General features: G+C 40.3%; 2 protein-coding genes across 2 annotated transcripts; one reads left to right on the top strand and one right to left on the bottom strand.

Annotated features, from left to right (window-relative positions):
* Positions 1-7,420: 7,420 nt before the first annotated feature.
* Positions 7,421-9,103, bottom strand: vkorc1 (vitamin K epoxide reductase complex, subunit 1). The gene is made up of 3 exons (XM_080873845.1): positions 8,811-9,103; positions 7,978-8,087; positions 7,421-7,724 (listed from the first exon to the last, which is right to left on the bottom strand). Exons 1-3 carry the CDS (start codon positions 8,990-8,992, stop codon positions 7,513-7,515), a joined length of 504 nt encoding a protein of 167 aa, XP_080729971.1. The 5' UTR covers positions 8,993-9,103; the 3' UTR covers positions 7,421-7,512.
* A 766-nt stretch (positions 9,104-9,869) lies between these two features.
* On the top strand, positions 9,870-18,792 carry mapk7 (mitogen-activated protein kinase 7). Its single transcript, XM_080873837.1, has 7 exons — positions 9,870-9,988; positions 12,055-12,332; positions 12,448-12,613; positions 13,221-14,761; positions 14,846-15,948; positions 16,156-16,286; positions 18,488-18,792. The coding sequence occupies exons 2-7, from the start codon at positions 12,059-12,061 to the stop codon at positions 18,633-18,635; spliced, it is 3,363 nt and encodes a 1,120-aa protein (XP_080729963.1). The 5' UTR covers positions 9,870-9,988; positions 12,055-12,058; the 3' UTR covers positions 18,636-18,792.
* Positions 18,793-19,356: the final 564 nt, after the last annotated feature.

Genomic DNA, 19,356 nt, shown 5'->3' with positions numbered 1-19,356 from the left:
AGTAATGACTTCATGTACTTCTTCACAAATAAAATTTTAAGAGAATTTTAATTTTAAGAGTAATTTTTAGAGAAAAAAATTACTCATTATCATCTCACACATGTAGTGTTATCTACAGCTCCTTTCAGTACCATTTATTTAGAGTCTTTTTCTCCAATTGTTCTGTCTGAGTTAATTGCAGTAATTACTTCCTCCAAACCATCAACATGTCTTTTAGAGCCCATTGCTACAAGACTGCTCTAAGAAGTCCCACAATTAATTACTCCAACCAGTCTCTAATAATTAGATATGTACCACAGGCCTTCAAGCTGGCAGTAGTTCAACTGGAACTTATAAGGCCATCTTATGAGGCCATCTCTTGGCCCAGCAGTCTTAGCTAATTATAGGCCAATCTCCAACCTTGCTTTTCTCAGAAATTCTTGAGAAAGTAGTTATAAAACAGCTAACAGATCATCTGCAGAGGGCTGACCTATTTGAAGAGTTTAAGTCAGGTTTCAGAGCCCATCACAGCACAGAAACAGCTTTAGTGAAGGTTACAAATGTTACAAATCTTCTTCAGTGTTCGATACCATTAGATCCTGTCGACCATAATATTCCATTAGAGTGATTAGAGCATTACAGCAATAGAGTATTACAAGTACTGCACTGCAGTGGTTTGTATCATATCTATCTAATAGACTCTAATTTATACATGTAAATGGAGAGTCCTCTTCACACACTAAGGTTAATTATGGAGTTCCACAGGGTTCCGTGCTAGGACCAATTCTGTTTATATTATACATGCTTCCCCTGGGCAGCATCATCATCACTCTGAATGGCATTACCTTGGCCTCCAGTAACACTGTGAGGAACCTTGGAGTTATTTTTGACCAGGATATGCACCTTCAATTAAACAAATATGTAGAACTGCTTTCTTCCATTTGTACAATCTCACTAAAATTAGAAATATCCTGTCTCAGAATCACGCTGAAAAACTAATTCATGCAATTATTACTTCTAGGCTGGACTACTGTAATTCATTATGATCAGGATGTCATAAAAACTCCCTTAAAAGCCTTCAATTAATCCAAAATAGTGAATACCGTATCACCTAGAGCACTTTGCTCTCGCACTGCAGGTTTGTTGTTCGTAGAGTATTTAAAAGTAGAGGCAGAGCCTTTAGTTTTCAGGCCCCCCTTCTGTGGAACCAGCATCCAGTTTGGATTTGGGAGACAGACACTATCTGTACTTTTAAGATTAGGCTTAAAACTTTCCTTTTTAAAAAGCATATAGTTAGGGCTGGATCAGGTGACCCTGAATCCTCCCTTAGTTATGCTGCAATAGGTCTAGGGTGCTGGGGCATTCCCATGATGCACTGAGTATTTCTTCTTCAGTCACCTTTCTCACTCACTATGTGTTAATAGACCTCTCTGCATTGAAACATACTTGTTATTAATCTCTTCCACAGCATGTCTTTTGTTCTGTCTTCCTTCTCTCACCCCAGCCGCTTGCGGCAGATGGCCGCCTCTCCCTGAGGTTGGTTCTGCTGGAGGTTTCTTCCTGTTAATTCAATTCAATTCAATTTTATTTATATAGCGCCAAATAACAACAAAAGTCGCCTCAAGGCGCTTCATAAAAAGGGAGATGTTCCTCCCCACTGTCACCAAGGTGCTTCCTCATAGTGGGTCATATGATTGTTGATGTTTTTTTTGTCTGTATGTATTATTCTAGGGTCTACCTTACAATATAAAGTGCCTTGAGGTGACTGTTGTTGTGAATTGGTGCTGTATAAATAAATTGAATTGAAAATGGAAAATTTAATTTGTCCCTGGGGCATTCTAAGTGTAGAATGTAAAAAAGAATTTACACAATTGTATGATGAGCTTCCCATGACAAAATGTGACAAAATGTTAGGGGGAAAACACTTTCTGAGAGTACTGTATGACTTATCTAAAAGAAAAGTCTAAAAAAAAAAACCCAAAACAAAACAAAAAACACTACAGTCTGGCATCAGCTAGTTGAGTTATTCATCTTGTTCCTGCAAAAGACAGCTCATGATATAAATCACTGGATTTGGTCATTATAATTAAAAATAGCAGTCACCAGATGATGGTTAGGGAGGGTGGATTGTTATCATGTCCTCATACATGCAGACAGGCGATAAATGTGGGGATTAGGTGTCTTTGTAATGTTGTAGGGGTTTAATTCTGATTCTATGTATTTATATGTATGTATGTATTAGTTTGCATACAATTTTATGTGTTTCATTCGACATTTGTCCACACTAGACTCTGTTCAGGGAGGTTGCTGTGGTCTGCTAGTAGATCCACTAGCCACCAAGCATTACTGTCCTGTCCTGCTTCCTTCTCCCTTATGCTCTTCCAGTATTGCTCAGTCTGGTCGAGTCTGAGATGCTGTTCTCATATTGTTCCCCTGCCACTCAGAGTACAGCTTCGATGGTTCTGTGGAGAACAGCCGATTTATTCTCCTGCCTTCTATTTGACTGCATGTTGGCTGTTCACAGAAAAATCTTCCAAATACAAGCACCACACCTCCAATCAACTCAACTTTTTTTTTCCTTTTTCAGGCACAGTTTCTGTAGATATTTTTCTGTGCTATTTTATCATCTATCTGAAGAAGCTTTGTGCTGCACTTTAAGTCTACACCTTTTAGACCTTACAACTTTTTGCGAGTTCATCTCATTATTCTTGCTTTTCTGCTTGCTTTTTTTAGCAGTTCTTTATATTTCTGTTATATTTCTACATAAGTCACCATCAAGTGTGGGATCTACCAAGGAGATGCACTGTCCCCACTACTGTTCTGCAAAGGCCTGAGCCCCCTCAGTGATATCATCAAAAAGACTGTCTACTTTGGAATGGAGCAGTCATCAGCCATGTTCTCTACATGGATGACATCAAGCTGTATGCCAAGAGTGAATGAGACAATCGATTTATTGAGCCACACCACCAGGATATACAGCAGTGACATCGGAATGACTATTCAGATTGGAGAAGTGTAGTTGGATGATACCAAAGAGAGGGAAAAACTGAGGGGGCTTGAACTACCAAAAGGCAACATTGCAGACATTGAGGACAGCTACAAGTACCTGGGAATCCCACAGGCAAATGGGAACGACGAGGAGCCCGCTAGGAAAGCTGCAACCACCAAGTACCTGAAGAGGGTCAGGTAAGTCTTGAGGAGTCAGCTGAACGGTAAGAATAAGGGCTATCAACACCTACACCCTGCCCATGGCCAGGTACCCTGCTGGCATAATAAGCTGGTCAAAGGAGGAGATAGAAGCCACTGAAATCAAGACAAAGAAGCTCCTGGCCATACATGAAGGGTTTCACCCCAAGTCCAGCATCCTGAGGCTGTATGGTAAGCACAAGGAAGGAAGCCGGGGACTAGTGAGTGTCAGCACCACAGTCCAGGATGAGACAACAAACATCCATGTATACATCAGTAAGATGGCCCCAACAGACCCTGTGATCAGCGAATACCTCAGGCAGCAGAAACCCAAGAAAAAGGAAGAGGAGGGGGAACCATCATGGAAGAACAGAGGAAGTAACTGACATACATAAATCCTACCAGTGGCTGGACAAAGCTGGACTGAAATAAAGCACAGAGGCGCTAATCATGGCAGCACAGGAGCAAGCTCTGAACACAAGATCCATAGAGGCTGGGGTCTATCACACCAGGCAAGACCCCAGGTGCAGGCTGTGTAAAGATGCCCCTGAGACAATCCAGCACATAACAGCAGGGTGCAAGATGCTAGCAGGCAAGGCATACATGGAACGCCATAACCAAGTGGCCAGAATAGTATACAGAAACATCTGTGCCGAGTATGGCTTCGAAGTCCTGAGGTCAAAATGGGAGAAACTCCCTAGGGTGGCTGAGAATGACCGAGCTAAGATCCTGTGGGACTTCCAGATACAGATGGACAAAATGGTGATGGCTATCCAGCTGGACATAGTAGTGTTGGACAAGCAGAGGAAGATGGCTGTAGTGATTGACATAGCGATACTGAATGACAGCAACATCAGGAAGAAGTAACACAAGAAGCTGCAGAATTACCAAGGGCTCAGAGAAGAGCTTGAGAAGATGTGGAGGGTGAAGGTGACGGTGGTCCCAGTGGTAATCAGAGCACTAGGTGCAGTGACTCCCAAGCTAGGCGAGTGGCTCCAGCAGATCCCATGAAGAACATCCGAGATCTCTGTCCAGGAGAGCGCAGTCCTTGGAACAGCTAAGATACTACGCAGGACTCTCAAGCTCCCAGGCCTCTGGTAGAGGACCTGAGCTTGAAGGATAAAGACTGCCCGCAGGGGCGAGGGAGCATTTTTATATATATACATTTGTGTGTGTGTGTGTTATTTTACTTCTTCATTGTGAAACACAATTTTCAACTCAGTAAAAGGCTGAGTTATAATCACTTCATAAATATATTGTAACTGAATATGGGCTGTTGACCATTGACAGACAAAATCCTTCTAACTTGTTCACTGGACGTCTGCTGTGCACAGCAAATGCAAAGAAAGCCCAGTTCAACCAGAATAGGAAAATAACTAAATATAGCCAGGATTAGCTAACATTTTTGGTGCTATTTGGAGAAAAAATGTACATAATCAGCACTTTTTTACATCACGGCAATGACCTTGTGTTAATCAGAGCGATTTGCACTTTTGTGTGATTGTGTGTTTTGAGTCTTCACACCAGAACTGTGTCAAGAATTTACTTTTTCATCTTCTTTCTCCTGTTTTACTTGTGTAAGCTCAATGTGTAAGCACATTTGTGACATCAAGACATCAACACTGGAACTGTTTTCACTGTAACCTGTACTGTTTCCAACAAGGTAGTCGGGAAAACAGAATTAGAAGACAACGTTACTTTTTGTAGTTCATGCAACTAATCAGTCATTAAAATCTGAAAGAGGTTTATAGGAGAGTTATTGTGCACATGCCACAAGGACAAGCCGTGTATACTCTTTCACCTGCAGTAAAATGCAAAGCATTAACCTTCATATTTTTACCCCACTCCACTGTTTGAGCCAAAACAAAACATGCTAAAGTCAAACTTAGTTATCTCTGGTCAAAATTTGTTACAAAAGAGAAGTATAGGGAAGTGAAGAGTTCAAGATATGTCACTAGTGTTAAATTGGAAAAGTATCAGGAAGAAAACTGTGGTGATTAAGAAAAAGAGGAAATAATGAAATGAGAAATTTTCATGAGAAAATATTGCGTAATTTCGTTTGAGCTGTCCAGTCATTCATGAACTGCCATCTTTTTGGAAGCTACATAAAAACAAAAAGTTTTCAGCAGTGGAAAATATTACTTATTTGTTACTAAAAATAACACAACATATAAACTGATATATTTTTATAATAAGGTTAGTGTAATGTTGGTCAGTGTATATCTACAGAAATCACTTAAATTTGATATAATCTCACCATGTTTACAAGTTAGTCTGCTGGTGATGAATCCCAGGCTACCTTCTCAGGAAATTCTGACTAATTTTGGGTGAAATAAAATGACAACAGTCATGTTATGGAAAGCTTTGATTACAGTCAAAGTTAGTTAAGTCATAGAGAATGACTTGACCAGCTGATTTGATGTGACTGAAAGCCGGTCTAGGATGACACACCAACATGATTCAAATGACAGTTTAGAGGGCCAGTGATTTGAATTCTACAAACGTTATCACACTGAACAGATTTTCATACACTCGAAGTTATTAAAAAGTGAAGCCAGGAAGCATAAAGTGATTGTATTTTTTAGATTTGTATTTTCTTTTACTTTTGATTGATTATGCTACAGAAAGTTCAAGAAGTCTGTGCTCTCGTGTCTGCCTGGATTCCAGAGTGTTTACACTTTACATGTGCTATACTTATCTAAATTTAATTCTGTTATCATCACTCTGATTCCATTATCTTCTTGCCCACCTTCAGCAAGCCAATTAGTCTCTCTTTCTTATTATTTATTTATTTATTATGAGAACTTAGTGCAAGTCTGTCATTCTGCCCTTCTGGCTACAGGCCAAAGCTGGCCTGTAAATGAGTCCAATCCAGAGGATGGTTTTGAAAAATGTGAAATCTGCAAAGGAGAGCATTAATGTGTTTTCAGTATGCATGGGAAGCGCCAGGATTCTATTTTCTTATGAACCAGAATCATTTGTAATTACTGAATTAATGTTTTTGATACTACCTCTTCTATTTATTACACTCACATGTGTAAAAGAAAACAATACCACATCTTTCATTACTATTTTTGCTGTGAATTTTAAAGACCAATATACACCATTTAATCACTTAAAGACTGGAATTAAAAGTGTAATTAGATAGATATTGTATAGATATATAAATAATGTGTAAATATCTTATTCAGCGATTACTCTCATATAGACATGGCGAGAAAAACGGAGACTGGTGGGTGAGCTCAGTAAAATATGTCAATAGTCAATATAATTTTGTTGAAGCACACTGTTTATTACGGTTACTGCCTGCTGTCTTTAACAGTCTCAATGTTTTTCTTGCCTTGGTTGGATTTGGATTTCTCCAAAAGATGTGCTCATCACCATTACTGACAGTCTGTTATAATAAGTCGTTTTGTTGGAATTGCGGGGCTTGTCTGCCTCATTTGTTTCACAGAGCAGCATTAAAAAGATGTGGCGATAGTCACATTGGCCAGCAGATGTCACTGTGGAGATTGTTTCAGATTGTTTCGAAGGCTCGGTACATTTTCCTGCGCAAACGGTTCAAACTTGTCATCTTACTTATTATTTTCATCAGTTCTCAGGTAAGTAAGAAATAGACAAAGCATTAAATGTAAGAAATTGAGGTGTTTGCACCATGAAATAACAATACACATTTTACCATATTAACTGTTTTTGTCGTTGTCCTTTTGAACCACAGTTGAAATAAATTTAATTTTAATAATCAGATTTTTACTTTGAAGGCGAGCTAATGAGCTGCCACTGCTTGTTCTTTTTTATGACATGTGGTCTAATAAATTAGTTAAAAACTGTACATATTTAATGATGCACACTTTATTAGATATATTTGTTTATTTTTTATCATCCTTTTTTTTGTTTTTTGTAGGTCCGGTGACTTTCTTGGGGAGGACGGGTAACTTGAAAAGTCGTTCCAATAAAGTTTGTTTGAACTGCTATTAAATAGACATTTATCTCCATCTGCTGGTAGGACTGAGTAAATGTAATGTGGAGACCTGTATAGCCACTTTTAACACATTTGACCATATAACAGCCCAGAATTCAATCACAACAACAGTCAGAATTCAAAAATGTGTTTTAATCATTACAAGTTAATAACAATATACAAAAGTAGCTGCTGCACAACAAAGTTTCTGTATTGAGAACCAACTTATAGATATTCTGATATTAGAGTTAAATCTCCAGTTGTTTTTCTGTGAAAATACTGAATGTAAACTCATATAAACACTGGCAAAATACTGTGAGATGAATCCAGCGGGGTTTCAGGAAGGCAGGGAGGGAACATTTGTTACATTTCACAGGCAACACTTTCTATCTGGCTTTTTCCTTAATTTCCTGAACTGCTCTCCTCCGTTTCAGGTTGGTGTAGAGCAATGCAAAGTTGACAATATACGTGGAGACACAGACCATGCAGAAGTCTCCCAGAACAAATGCGAGAATAGATGCAAGATAGAGTGAACCGGCCACAGAGACCCAGGAGGAGAAGACCAAAAAAGCTGCTGCTTTTTTAGACACAGACAGTCCTGTAAATAAAAAAGTCAAATAGAGAGGATATCAGGACCTCAGTCAAACATAGTACATCATTGGGAAATTCCACACAGTCTCACGTCCAGAGTGGAGTAAATGTATTGCTCCATATACATATTATGCAATCTTCAAATACCTGAAATACTTGTGCTTGCCATGGATCACAAACACATTGACTTGCAAATGATATTCTGAATAAAAAGCTGTCAGCAATGCACTGTAATTTAAAGAAGACAATCACAGACTAACCAAGGCCCATCTGCAGAGTGTAAAATATGATGCCAAGAACACTGTTGGGCTGGTTTAGAGGACTATCTTTGGCCACAAAGTACTGGACCAAACCAAAACCACGTCCCCATCTGCCAGAAAGAAAGAAGTAACAGTCAGGGCAGCAATTTCTTCAAAATAAAATGAACAATATTTTTTTTTCTTTCTTTATTCCAGTGAAATATAATCAGCCTTACAGAGATATGAAATGTGATATGACCATTTAAATGTACACAAAAGGTATCTATGGCCAAAATGCTTACTTTCAGTAACTTAATACATGTAAATGTTCTATGTAATTTTGTTACATAAGTACAATGTTAAATGTTAAATTTAAGCAAATGAAATTTACTTGAATGGTATACACAGTTTATAATCAACATATTTTAATTAATGATTATTTATTTTAATAAATAAACCTTCGATTTTATACATTACAGCTAAATTTTACTTAAAATTATTGCTTCATGTTTATGAGGGCAAAGAATTATTTCTTGAGTGTACAACATTAAGCGTGTAATAAAGATTTATTCTCTTAAAAATGACAAGAAATGTCAAAATAAATGTATATACCTTGTATGCTCACAATGTGAAACGGGAAGCTACTTGCTTTAAAGTTTTTTCAGATAAATTAAGAACACGTGGCAATTCAATGGGGGTAGAAAGGCTAGAAAAAATATGCTAAAGTATCAGCTGGAAGACAAGGTTAGGATCAGATATGGATCAGTGGTCACTTGAAAACAGATCGAGGTAAGCTGATTCTGCACAAAAAGCGCAGGCATGAGGGAAAACAAAAAGCAGGAGTCAAATCATACCTTGAGGTAAAAACTCTGGAGCAGCTTACAGACTCCCCCAGGTCGCACAGCGCTCTGTAATCTGGGTTTCTCTCCCTGGATACCTCGACGTGAAGGGCATAAACAGACAAAACCAAACCGAAAAGGCACAAAAACATGCGTACCTTTCGCTCCCATTTGGGGAACCCCTGAATGGCACCCATTAGGACACTAAAAGATGAATTTATTGCACTAATGTTTTGAAACTGCACGGTCCAGTCTGGTTTCCTTTCAAGCGTCACCGTCCTAGTCAAGACGACGTGTTCGTGCTCAGATTGTCGCTTCTGATTGGTCTGTGCTAGTTTTGCGACTGCTTTTCATTGGACGGTGGAGTCCAGATGTTGGCAGATGGGTGTTTGCACTGTATTTTTCTGTGGACTTCAGTCTGTTTGAGATTTGAGGAATGTTAATAACCACCCTCGCTGTTCATCTCACGCCACTGGAATATTCCACTGCTAAACTATTATACCTGAAAGAGTTTGTTTGTTTGTTTGTTTGTTTGTTTGTTTGTTTGTTTGTTTGTTTGTTTGTTTGTTTTTACTTAACCAAAAGTGTCTGATTTTTTTAAACATATCCACTCGCAAATGCGTCATTAAAATTGAGCTTAACTAGAGGTAACAACTGCTTAATTCTTTAAATAAAGTAACACAACGTGCTTAGTAAGCTGTGAATTATACTATCAGTTTGGGAGATTTCAGTAATATAATTTTCTATGGTTAGTAGTTAGTATATTCTCCAGCTTTGCCATTTGTCATCTGTTTGAGCAGCCTTCGGGCTGAGTTGGATATATGTTATTATATATTATATATAAAGTTAATATAAAGCACCAGCACGGACAGGTATCTTTGCACAAATCTGACTCCTCCTAAAGCAATTGAACTGTGGGGAAAACAGAAAGAACAGAAACAGAAAAAAAATCACAAAGATACATAATTATATTTACATAAATAAAGCGGAGACTGACCAGTAATGTGCCGTCTCCCAACTCGTCCTCTGTTCCTATTGGACGAACTACTTTATGTCAGCGCATGTGGTTGGTCCGCAACATGGCACTCAACCCCTACGCGGAACTATATGAGGAAGCGGCAGACAAAAACAAAAGATGGTCGTGCTACTACGGGGTTAAAACGTCAATGCGGGTGTTGTGGGTGACTCACAAGGTGAGCGCACATTCCTTTAACAGAAAACACGTGTCAGCGTTTGTCCGTTTTGTTATATAATATACAGAAATGCGGTTTAACGATTTCTGTGTCTAGAGTGCTCCAGCTTCAGGTAACGTTATTAGCCTACGCCCCTGCGACTAGTGGCGATCATGGTTACGTCTTTGTCGTGCGGTTAGTTTATAACTATGTAGTACAGAAATTAGTGCGTTCTTATAGACAGCCTCTGCTGGGTTTGGCCTTCAGCTTCTCGCATGAAGACTCCAGCTTCATTGTGGAGACGTTAGTAGAGAGCTACAGGTTTGGTTTTGGCCACTTTCACTGCCAGGCCTAACGGGTGTGGAGTTACTGATCACACCTAGTTTGAGCCTACCAGGTCACTCTCACACAGTTTATCAGCGTTTAAAAGTGTGTTTTTATTTACCAGAAGCAGCAGTTTCTTTTTATTTAAGATTTTCTCCTAAATCTCAATTGAGAAAAACTTTGGCATGTGGTGGTGCTGTCTCTATTGTTCCTCAGTACCCACATTAACAGAGGCACTCCTGGGATGGCTTCCATGCGCACAAGTGTTCAAAGAAAATGCTTTTATATGGGCTTAATTTTAGTTTTCAGTAAAACTGATTTTAATGATGACAGAAACACTGCATAGTGTTGCTGCTACAGACTCCAGCATAACACATGTGGGTCAAGCATAAGGTCCGGGGGCTAAAATCGGCCTAGCAGAGACTTTAATCGAAAATGTAAAGGAGAACATACATTTTGTATGTTTACATTTATTTTAATAAATATTACAGCTTTGTCTTGTTGACTCTCCCATGATCACTCATACTACCCCCCAAATAATTAAGTAAATAAATAAACTGGCATAAAAGTTTGTTCTTTAAATATCACTATAGAAAGCTCTGTTTTTACAACAGTGACATTTTCTGTGAATAGAAACTTTTTTGTTTACAAATATAGGGCAGTCCAGACCAGGGGTCTCAAACTCGTGGCCCAGGGGCCATTAAGGATTTTGAATATTGGAAGACGGAGTTTGAGCTTAATAATTTAGACTATTTTAGATACATCCAGATGAGGAACTACCTCCAGCTAAACATCCTTACCAAAACAGAGATGATCCAGTTTTAATAATTTTTCGGAAAGCTTACCTTACTTAAGGATATGATTGGTAAATTATAAAATGGGCTATTGCCCAGGAGGCCCCATTCCACTATTTATATTAAAGAAAGGTGGGAAAAAGAAGGTGACATTTCAATATCAAAAGAGGAATGGCTGATGGCATGTAAATCGATATGGGAATGTCCGAATTCTAATGTGTGGCGGGATTTCAGTTGGAAATGTCTGATGCGTTTTTTTATAACACCAAACCAGATGACTTATTGGCACACGGGTACCCTCGGTTGTTGGAGAAAGTGTGGGGCACAGGAGGCAGGGCACTGGCACATATTCTGGGATTGCTCGAAGATTAAGCCCTTTTGGCACGAGTTCCACAAAGCCTTAATCACCATATTTAAGGCAAATAATATACCTTTACAATTCTCTACTATATTCCTAACTAATCTTGATCATCTGCAGGACATGAGAAATAAATATCTTTTTATGATTCTTGTGACAGCTGCCAAAAAAGCAGTTACAAGATGCCGGCTCCTTCCCGCGCCCCCCACTATGTCAGATTGGAGGGACATTGTGAATGAGATTTATGCAATGGAAATAATTACATTCTCAATATGTCTTAAGAAGAATGTTTTTGCCAAGTTATGGTGTGAGTGGGTCAATTTTATTAAGCCTCTTCAACCGGACTTTGTTGAAATCTCATCTGTTTAGAGACTTGAGTGCTGTGTTCTATTTCCTGTTGAGTTCTATGTATGACATTGTTGCCTTCTCTCCCTATGCGTTTTTTTTTTGTTTTGTTTTTTTTGTTCCCAAAATGTAAAAAGTTTAAAGTGGGGTATATCTGGATATTTTGTTTTTGATGTACTATGTGTTATACTCCATTTGTTTGTTTGAAAATAAAAAAAAAATAAACAAATAACTTTTTAAACTTTTCTGTTTTTCATTCTTTACAGAAAAATGTCACTTAAGGAGGGCGGAGAGAGTAAAAATGGTCAACTTGTGGCGTCACCTGAAAGAATGGCCACAGACAAAACCAGAGAAAACCAGAACCCACGGGGAGTTGAGGTACCGGGCAGCAACGCAGACACCAGCACGGCAGCTAAAAACCTGGCTTTGCTTAAAGCACATTCTCTAGATGTGAAGTTTGATGTCGGAGAGGAGTATGACATCATAGAAACCATTGGCACCGGGGCCTATGGTGTTGTTTCCTCTGCCAGGAGGAGGGACAATGGTAGGGCTAATTTAGTTTAAAATATATATATAATTAATTCTGTCTTTAGTACAATGCCGAATAAATGATCAAATGTGGCTCTCCCTTAATTCTGTTCTGCATTTACACTTTGCAGGCCAGCAGGTGGCAATAAAGAAAATCTCCAACGCTTTTGAAGTGGTGACAAATGCCAAACGCACACTGAGAGAACTGAAGATTCTTAAACACTTTAAACATGACAACATTATCGCCATCAAAGACATCCTGCAGCCAAACCTCCCTCATTCTGCCTTCAAGTCTGTGTATGTACTTTTCTTTTTTCTAACTTTGGCTAATAACACGTCCACAGATAGATCTGTAGATTATTAATAAATGCAAGAGCTGGAAACATAGTCATCAAATTGGATGTTGTTCTGTTATGTCCAGGCTTCTTCCTGCAGGGAGGAATTTTGGCAGTTTTTTCAAAGAGATTTTAATCAGAGCTGAGGAATGCATGACATGCAACCCCTTTACTGTACAAGGGCATGCTTACTGTCCTGCCCCTGCCCCCTACAAAAGGGCCACCTGATCTAGAAACAAACAAATAAAATAAAAAAAAACATGCACAATGTTTTTTGTACATTTAAATAAAACTAAAACGGTTTATAAAATGTGAAAAACAAAGCCAGTTATGTGTAAATCAAAATTGTTGACCTGACATCTTTGTGCACACAAGATCTTAATGACTCTTGTTTAGAACAGTAATAAGTTTTAGTAAATTTATTTTGAAGTCTATTTCATTGGGTAAGAATGACGTGCCACTGGTCCCCTGTCTGCCCTGGGCAACAGTTTATAAATAAAAAGTATTTAAATATATATTGCCAAGTGCGCATGTTGTTAACCTTACTTTTGCTTTTCCTGTGTGTGCAGGTATGTGGTGTTGGACCTCATGGAGAGTGACCTGCACCAGATTATCCATTCTGCCCAGACGCTGACACCAGAGCACACACGCTACTTTCTGTACCAGCTCCTTCGTGGCCTTAAGTATGTGCACTCTGCCAACGTCATCCACCGTGACCTCAAACCTTCCAACTTGCTGGTGAACGAAAACTGTGAACTAAAAATCGGTGACTTCGGCATGGCAAGGGGTCTCAGTTCACACCCTGAGGAGTCTCATTCCTTCATGACTGAATATGTGGCGACTCGATGGTACCGTGCTCCTGAACTCCTGCTGTCTCTGAATCACTATAGCTTGGCCATTGACTTGTGGTCTGTGGGCTGCATCTTTGCTGAGATGTTGGGCCGTAAGCAGCTGTTTCCTGGAAAGCACTATGTACACCAGCTCCAGCTTATTTTGAATGTGTTAGGCACTCCTCCCGAGGGTCTAATTGGTGCTAGTAGGGCTGACAGGGTCCGCGCATATGTTCAGAGTCTTCCATCACGATCGCCCATACCTTTGGCCAAACTATATCCACAAGCTGAACCAGAAGCATTAGACCTGCTGGCGGCCATGCTGCGCTTTGACCCTCGCCAGCGAATAAGCGTGACAGAAGCTCTGGAGCATCCTTACCTGGCTAAATACCATGACCCAGATGACGAGCCAATTTGTGTGCCAGCTTTTGACTTTGAGTTTGACAAGCTTCAGTTGAACAAGGAACAAATTAAAGAGGCAATTCTGATGGAGATCCAGGACTTTCACAGAAACAAACAAAGCTCTCGTCAGAGGCTGCAGTTCAGGCCTTTGGTGAGGGTGAAAGGTGGAGCTGCAGCACAAAGCAGTAACCACTGCAGTGCTCAGCCTGCAACTGTCAACCTGAACGAATCTTCAGTGGTTCCCTTGGCGCAGCACCCACAAGCAGCACAGCAAATGAGAGAGGTGAAATCTCAGCGGCAACAAGACCACACACCAGCAGAAGGGAGCCACGCATTTACAAATCACATGACGACCTTCAGTAAGCCTGCATCCGCTTTAGAAGTCGCCCCACCCCATGTGAATCACAATTTACCTCTCCTCTCTAAAAGTGAAAGTGGCCCGGTTGACGTGGACATGCCAAGTGCCAACTCGGAGAACGGTCAGCCAGAGACTATAGATTTAACAACACCGGTGTCTAGTCAGGACGCTCCACCAGAGACGATGAGAGACAGCGAGACACAAGGGCAGCTAGCAAGCAGTCAGGGTCCTCTAGCTCAAAACACCCAGAGCCAGAGCATGGCCCAGCCTGCAAACTCCATTCCTACAAAGCCAGCACAGGCAGTGACAACACTCCCCACCACTGTGCCTTCCCTCTCTCTCTCTGCAGCACAGGCCCAGTCACTTTCTCAATCCCTTTCACAGTCCCTGTCCAAGAACGCCAGACCTGCTTCATGTGCAGCAGAGGGAACCAGAAAAGAAGGTGCTATTTCAGAAGACACTAAAGCTGCACTTAAAGCAGCGTTATTGAAATCAGCTCTCAGAAATAGAGCCAGGGGTGGTAAGTTGGTTCTTTCCCATAATCTGCTTTTAATCGCTTAAAATTTTAGACCGCCTTCATCTGAATGTAATATTTTCTTTGCAGATGGAAGCACCTCGGCTCTGGGCACCGACACAGGCGCAGGAGGAGTTGCGCCGTCCTCCCTGTCTTCTGTTCCGGAGTCGCGTCGGCCTGTCACAGCCCAGGAGCGTCAACGAGAAAGAGAGGAGAAAAGAAGGAAGAGGCAGGAGCGCGCGAGAGAGAGGGAGAGGAAAATGAGAGAAAAAGAAAAAAGAGAGGGAAAACAAGGGGATTCGCTGGGCGGGGTTCTGCTGACTGACAACGATAAAAGTCTTCTGCAGCGCTGGACAAAGATGATGGACAGTCGCAATGAGAAATCTCAGCCTTCTAATAACGACGGTGCAAAGAATAAGGACTGCAATGTACAGAGAGGTGTAGTTATGGGTGACAACATTCAAGGAGCACTGAACAACAAAACAGATAAGGAAGCGAGGAAGGTTCAGTCTCATGAACAGTTAATGTCTCAAGTTAAACCTAACCAGCCGGGCTTGTTTCAGGCTCCCAGCACCCGGCAACCATCGTTAGTTTTCTCCATGAGCCAGACGAAGCCTCCAGCAGATATAGTTGTCGCTGTAAGTGGAGGCATAGATATAATGACTGTCACTAGTGGCTTTGTTAAAAACGACACACTCAAACCTCACAGTGAGAGCAATGGGCAGAGTGGATTCAACTGTTTGGGGAATTGGAATGGGCAGCAATTAGAGACGAGGGCGCAGCCAGACAGGACATCACAGCCGCTGCCGTCGAGCTTTCTCCAGCCACAGCTCCAGCCTCAGAATCAAACCCAGCTCGACCCTCAACCTCAGTCACAGCTGCTTGCCCTGGAGGGTTTTTTGTCGAAAGCTCCGCCACTGAGCACCAGAGATACAAACAGGAATGTGGATATCAGGGGGCAGAATAATCACAACTCCCACCACAACTCGCTGACTGCAAGTGCTGGACAAATGGAGAAGATCTGTCCCTCTGTAGGAGAGAAAACTGCACCACAGACCACAAATCCTCTCTGTGGGTCTTTAGGAGTCCCCTCTCAGCCAAAGTCCAGCTTGGGGTTCACAGATACTGGACAGCAAGGACCTTCCATTGCCCCTGACATTCATATGGTGACACTGCAGCTCTCAAAGTCCCAGGTGTGCATTTTTATTTTACTGTAGCTTTTCCCCGCACAGAGTGCATTTTGCTACAAAGAAGTTACACCGATGTTTTTTTCCCCTTAAAAATGTTGTCTTCTTTAGACAAATACCAGGGTTAAACGTCACAGTTTCCTGCTTGTCTTAAAGTGATTTAAAGGGTCCAAAGTTCAGTTGAGCCAATCTTTTCTTCTTTTCTGGTGTCAGGTAGAGGATCTTTTACCCCCTGCATTCTCAGTCACCCCTAAGGGCAGCGGGGCTGGCTACGGCTTGGGCTTTGACCTGGATGACCTTCTCAACCAGTCTCTTACAGACTTGCAACACAGTGACAGAGAAAGGTGAGGTCTGACGCAGCTCTTATAGAAAGAAAAAATAAACACTTCCTGCTCATTCATATGAAAACATTATGTGCATCTGCTTTGTTGTACTATTTAAATTATTAAATAGTCTCAGAAAGGAGACTAAAGGAAACCCAATGAACTGAATATAAAGAACTGACATCCGGTTCTGAAAAGTGAAGATATTTAATAGTAAGTCCCTCAGACATGCATTCTTTCTAGTAGCCTGCAGGGTCGACTTCTCTGGTCTCAAAAAAAGAAGTCAGGTCATATTTGAGAACATGACCCTATTTTTCCACTGGATTTGTGGCATAAGTACACACTGACCTGAATAGTTTATGGTTACTAGTAGAGATGGACCGATCCGATATTACGGATCGGTATCGGTCCGATACTGACCTAAATTACTGGATCGGATATCGGAAAAAAAATAAAAAATGTAATCCGATCCATTAAATATCACGAAAGCACCTCACAAAACTTGCAACACGCCGTAACTCACCTCAGAACGTTAGCACGTCGGAGCAGTATGCATCACGTGATAGAGCGGCTGTGGCATGCAGGACCTGTCGGTGGTCTGGATAGCATTTGGAGCTTCGCTAGCAACCCGGCATTTCATCTCCGACAAAGTTATCCCGAGAGAAGTAAAGCAAGTGTGTAAGTCCATCTCTGAATGTTTGTAAAGCATTCTTGCGTTAAGCTTAACAAACGATATATGGAGCGACTGCCTCTTCTTGCTGCTACTTCAATCATGAAACTGCTTAATGATCAGCTGATCGGCTTTTCTGTCGCGAGTCCGTCTCTCTTGTTTGCTTTTGGCCCACTTTGCAGCAGAAAGAGGAAACCAGCGGCTGAACAACAGCAGCAGGTTTAAGCTTGATAAGCTGTTGTTAGAATTTATTTAATATTACTTTCTACTCGAGGATCTTTTTCTACGTAGCTGACGGCTGGTAGCTGTGCAGGGGCGGATCTAGCAAAGTTTAGCCAGGGGGGCCGATAGGGCATTAACAGGGAAAAGGGGGCACAAAGACATACTTTTCTTTCTTATTCTCATTTAAAATGTCTAGATTTTAATAAATAATTATCTGACACCCAAAGCTTTAATTTGATGTAAAATGAATAGAAGTCAATTACTGTATATAGTAACTATTAAGTCTAATATACCCTAGTAAGCTATAGTACTTTTTCCTTTGGGAAGGTACCATCTGTGCAGTCTGCAATTTTGTTGAAGAAAGATGTTGAATCTATTTAATATTTCTTGAAAAATAATTGATTTCTGTGCATTTTTTTTTTTCACACTGCATCAAATTAAGGTTGATTACGTCGATTAAGCATCATGAGGTGGCGCGTGAGGGGTGGTTCCATATTTTTTATTTATTTATTTTTGTTGTTGCTGGGAGTTGGAACCCTATTAGTTAGGTTGCTTAATATTTATGCTAAGTACTCTTTAAAATACCAGAATAGGGAGGATGGAGTAAGTTTAAGTTTATTAGATTGATCAGTGTTGCTGAACTATGAAATTTTTTTTTTTGCATACAGGTATAACAGAATAGCTTTAGTGTAGTTGTTGTTTTAAACTTGAGTATGAACTTATACAAAATGCAGCAAGATATTTAAAAAACAGTTTTGTTGATTAAAAAACACTATATCGGATTCATATCGGTATCGGCAGATATCCAAATTTATGATATCGGTATCGGTATTGGACATAAAAAAGTGGTATCGTGCCATCTCTAGTTACTAGTAGTGTAAGTATGTCAGCTAATCAACTATATCTTAATAAGGGTCATAACAATCCTCTATAAAGCTACTTGTAAACAGCTAAAGGAGCAGAGTGAAGTTGGATGAGTCTTGCGTACAAACAACCTAACTAGCCATCATTTTGAAAGTATAATGTAATCAAATGTGTCAGCTTCCTTGGTTTGGTTTTTGAGTTGTTTAGTTTTAGTTAATGATCTAGCTAATGTGTGTTTAGTGTCACTTTTACAATAAGCACCAGTGTAAATGATTACTTAAAAGAGTAAGAGCTGCATATTTTAAAGGAACTTTGACCAAGTGCTGAAAAACAACTTTGTCACACTTGTTTTTTTATTAAAATACTGCTGAAAGAGCTGCATGCAAAGGCTGTGGCCTTATCTTATTCAGTTTCATATCAGTTTTCATATTTTTCCTGCATTTTGCATTTTCCTTTTTGTGTTCAGTTACGACTCAGCCCCCCTCTCGGCTTCATTGTTATCTGACTGGAGCGAAGTCCACCGCATGACTCCAGCTGACCTGGAATCTTTGCAGCAGGAGTTACAGCTCGGCTCTCCCATGATTCTCTCTGATACCATCCCTCCTGACGCCTGACGCACCACACCTCGATTTGTGTTTGTTTGTTTTTTTAACAATGAAAACCCATTAAATTAATTTAAAAGCTAGCTTTTCAAACAGGCACTACCACAAAGTAATTTTTTTTTACCATTATGGCATGCTGTGCTTTCTTAATAATAAAGAAAACTGTATCATCACCTCCATCTCAGCTCTGTGTGATCTACTATAAATATTTACAAGGCCATTTGAAAATTATTTTAATATCCTTTACAAAAATAATCTAATTAACGTGCCAACAATTTTTTTTCTTGATCAAGTTTAAAGTACTTACCAAAGAACAGTTGTGTATTGGAATTCGATATGGGGCCCTTGAGGTGTTAAAGAACTTTGGAAAGAACACAATTGAAGATTTAATCCATACACGCATCACCGGGCACATTGTTATGTTAAACCACTTGTTCATGTAGATATTTAATCAGCAAATTGCATGGCAGCAACTCAAATGCATTTAGGCATGTATGCGTGATAAAGACAACCTGCAGAAGTTTAAACCGAGAACCAGACTCGGGAAGAAAGGGGATTTAGGTGACTTTGAATGTGGCATGGCCGTCAAAAACTACTGTTCTACTGGGATTTTTCTTCAGTTTAGAGAAAATGGTCGGCAGAAGAGAAAATCCAGTGAGCAGCAGTTCTAAGGGTAGACAATGGCAAAGGAGAATGGCCTGATTGCTTCGAGTGAACAGAAAAGCAACAGGGC

The sequence above is a fragment of the Rhamphochromis sp. 'chilingali' genome, assembly GCF_963969265.1.
Source record: "Rhamphochromis sp. 'chilingali' genome assembly, chromosome: 22".
NCBI classification, from domain to species: domain Eukaryota; kingdom Metazoa; phylum Chordata; class Actinopteri; order Cichliformes; family Cichlidae; genus Rhamphochromis; species Rhamphochromis sp. 'chilingali'.
Note: the sequence above shows the minus strand (reverse complement) of the source record. Positions and strands in the feature narration are given on the sequence as shown.

Coding starts and splice junctions, on each gene's coding strand:
- vkorc1 (XM_080873845.1), bottom strand. CDS start 8,992: ATGGGTGCCATTCAGGGGTTCCCCAAATGGGAGCGAAAGGTACGCATG. Junction 8,088..8,810: donor TCCAGAGTTTTTACCTCAAG/GTATGATTTGAC, acceptor TCTTTCTGGCAG/ATGGGGACGTGGTTTTGGTT. Junction 7,725..7,977: donor CACTCTGCAGATGGGCCTTG/GTTAGTCTGTGA, acceptor TTTTATTTACAG/GACTGTCTGTGTCTAAAAAA.
- mapk7 (XM_080873837.1), top strand. CDS start 12,059: ATGTCACTTAAGGAGGGCGGAGAGAGTAAAAATGGTCAACTTGTGGCG. Junction 14,762..14,845: donor CAGAAATAGAGCCAGGGGTG/GTAAGTTGGTTC, acceptor TTTTCTTTGCAG/ATGGAAGCACCTCGGCTCTG. Junction 16,287..18,487: donor CAACACAGTGACAGAGAAAG/GTGAGGTCTGAC, acceptor TTTTGTGTTCAG/TTACGACTCAGCCCCCCTCT.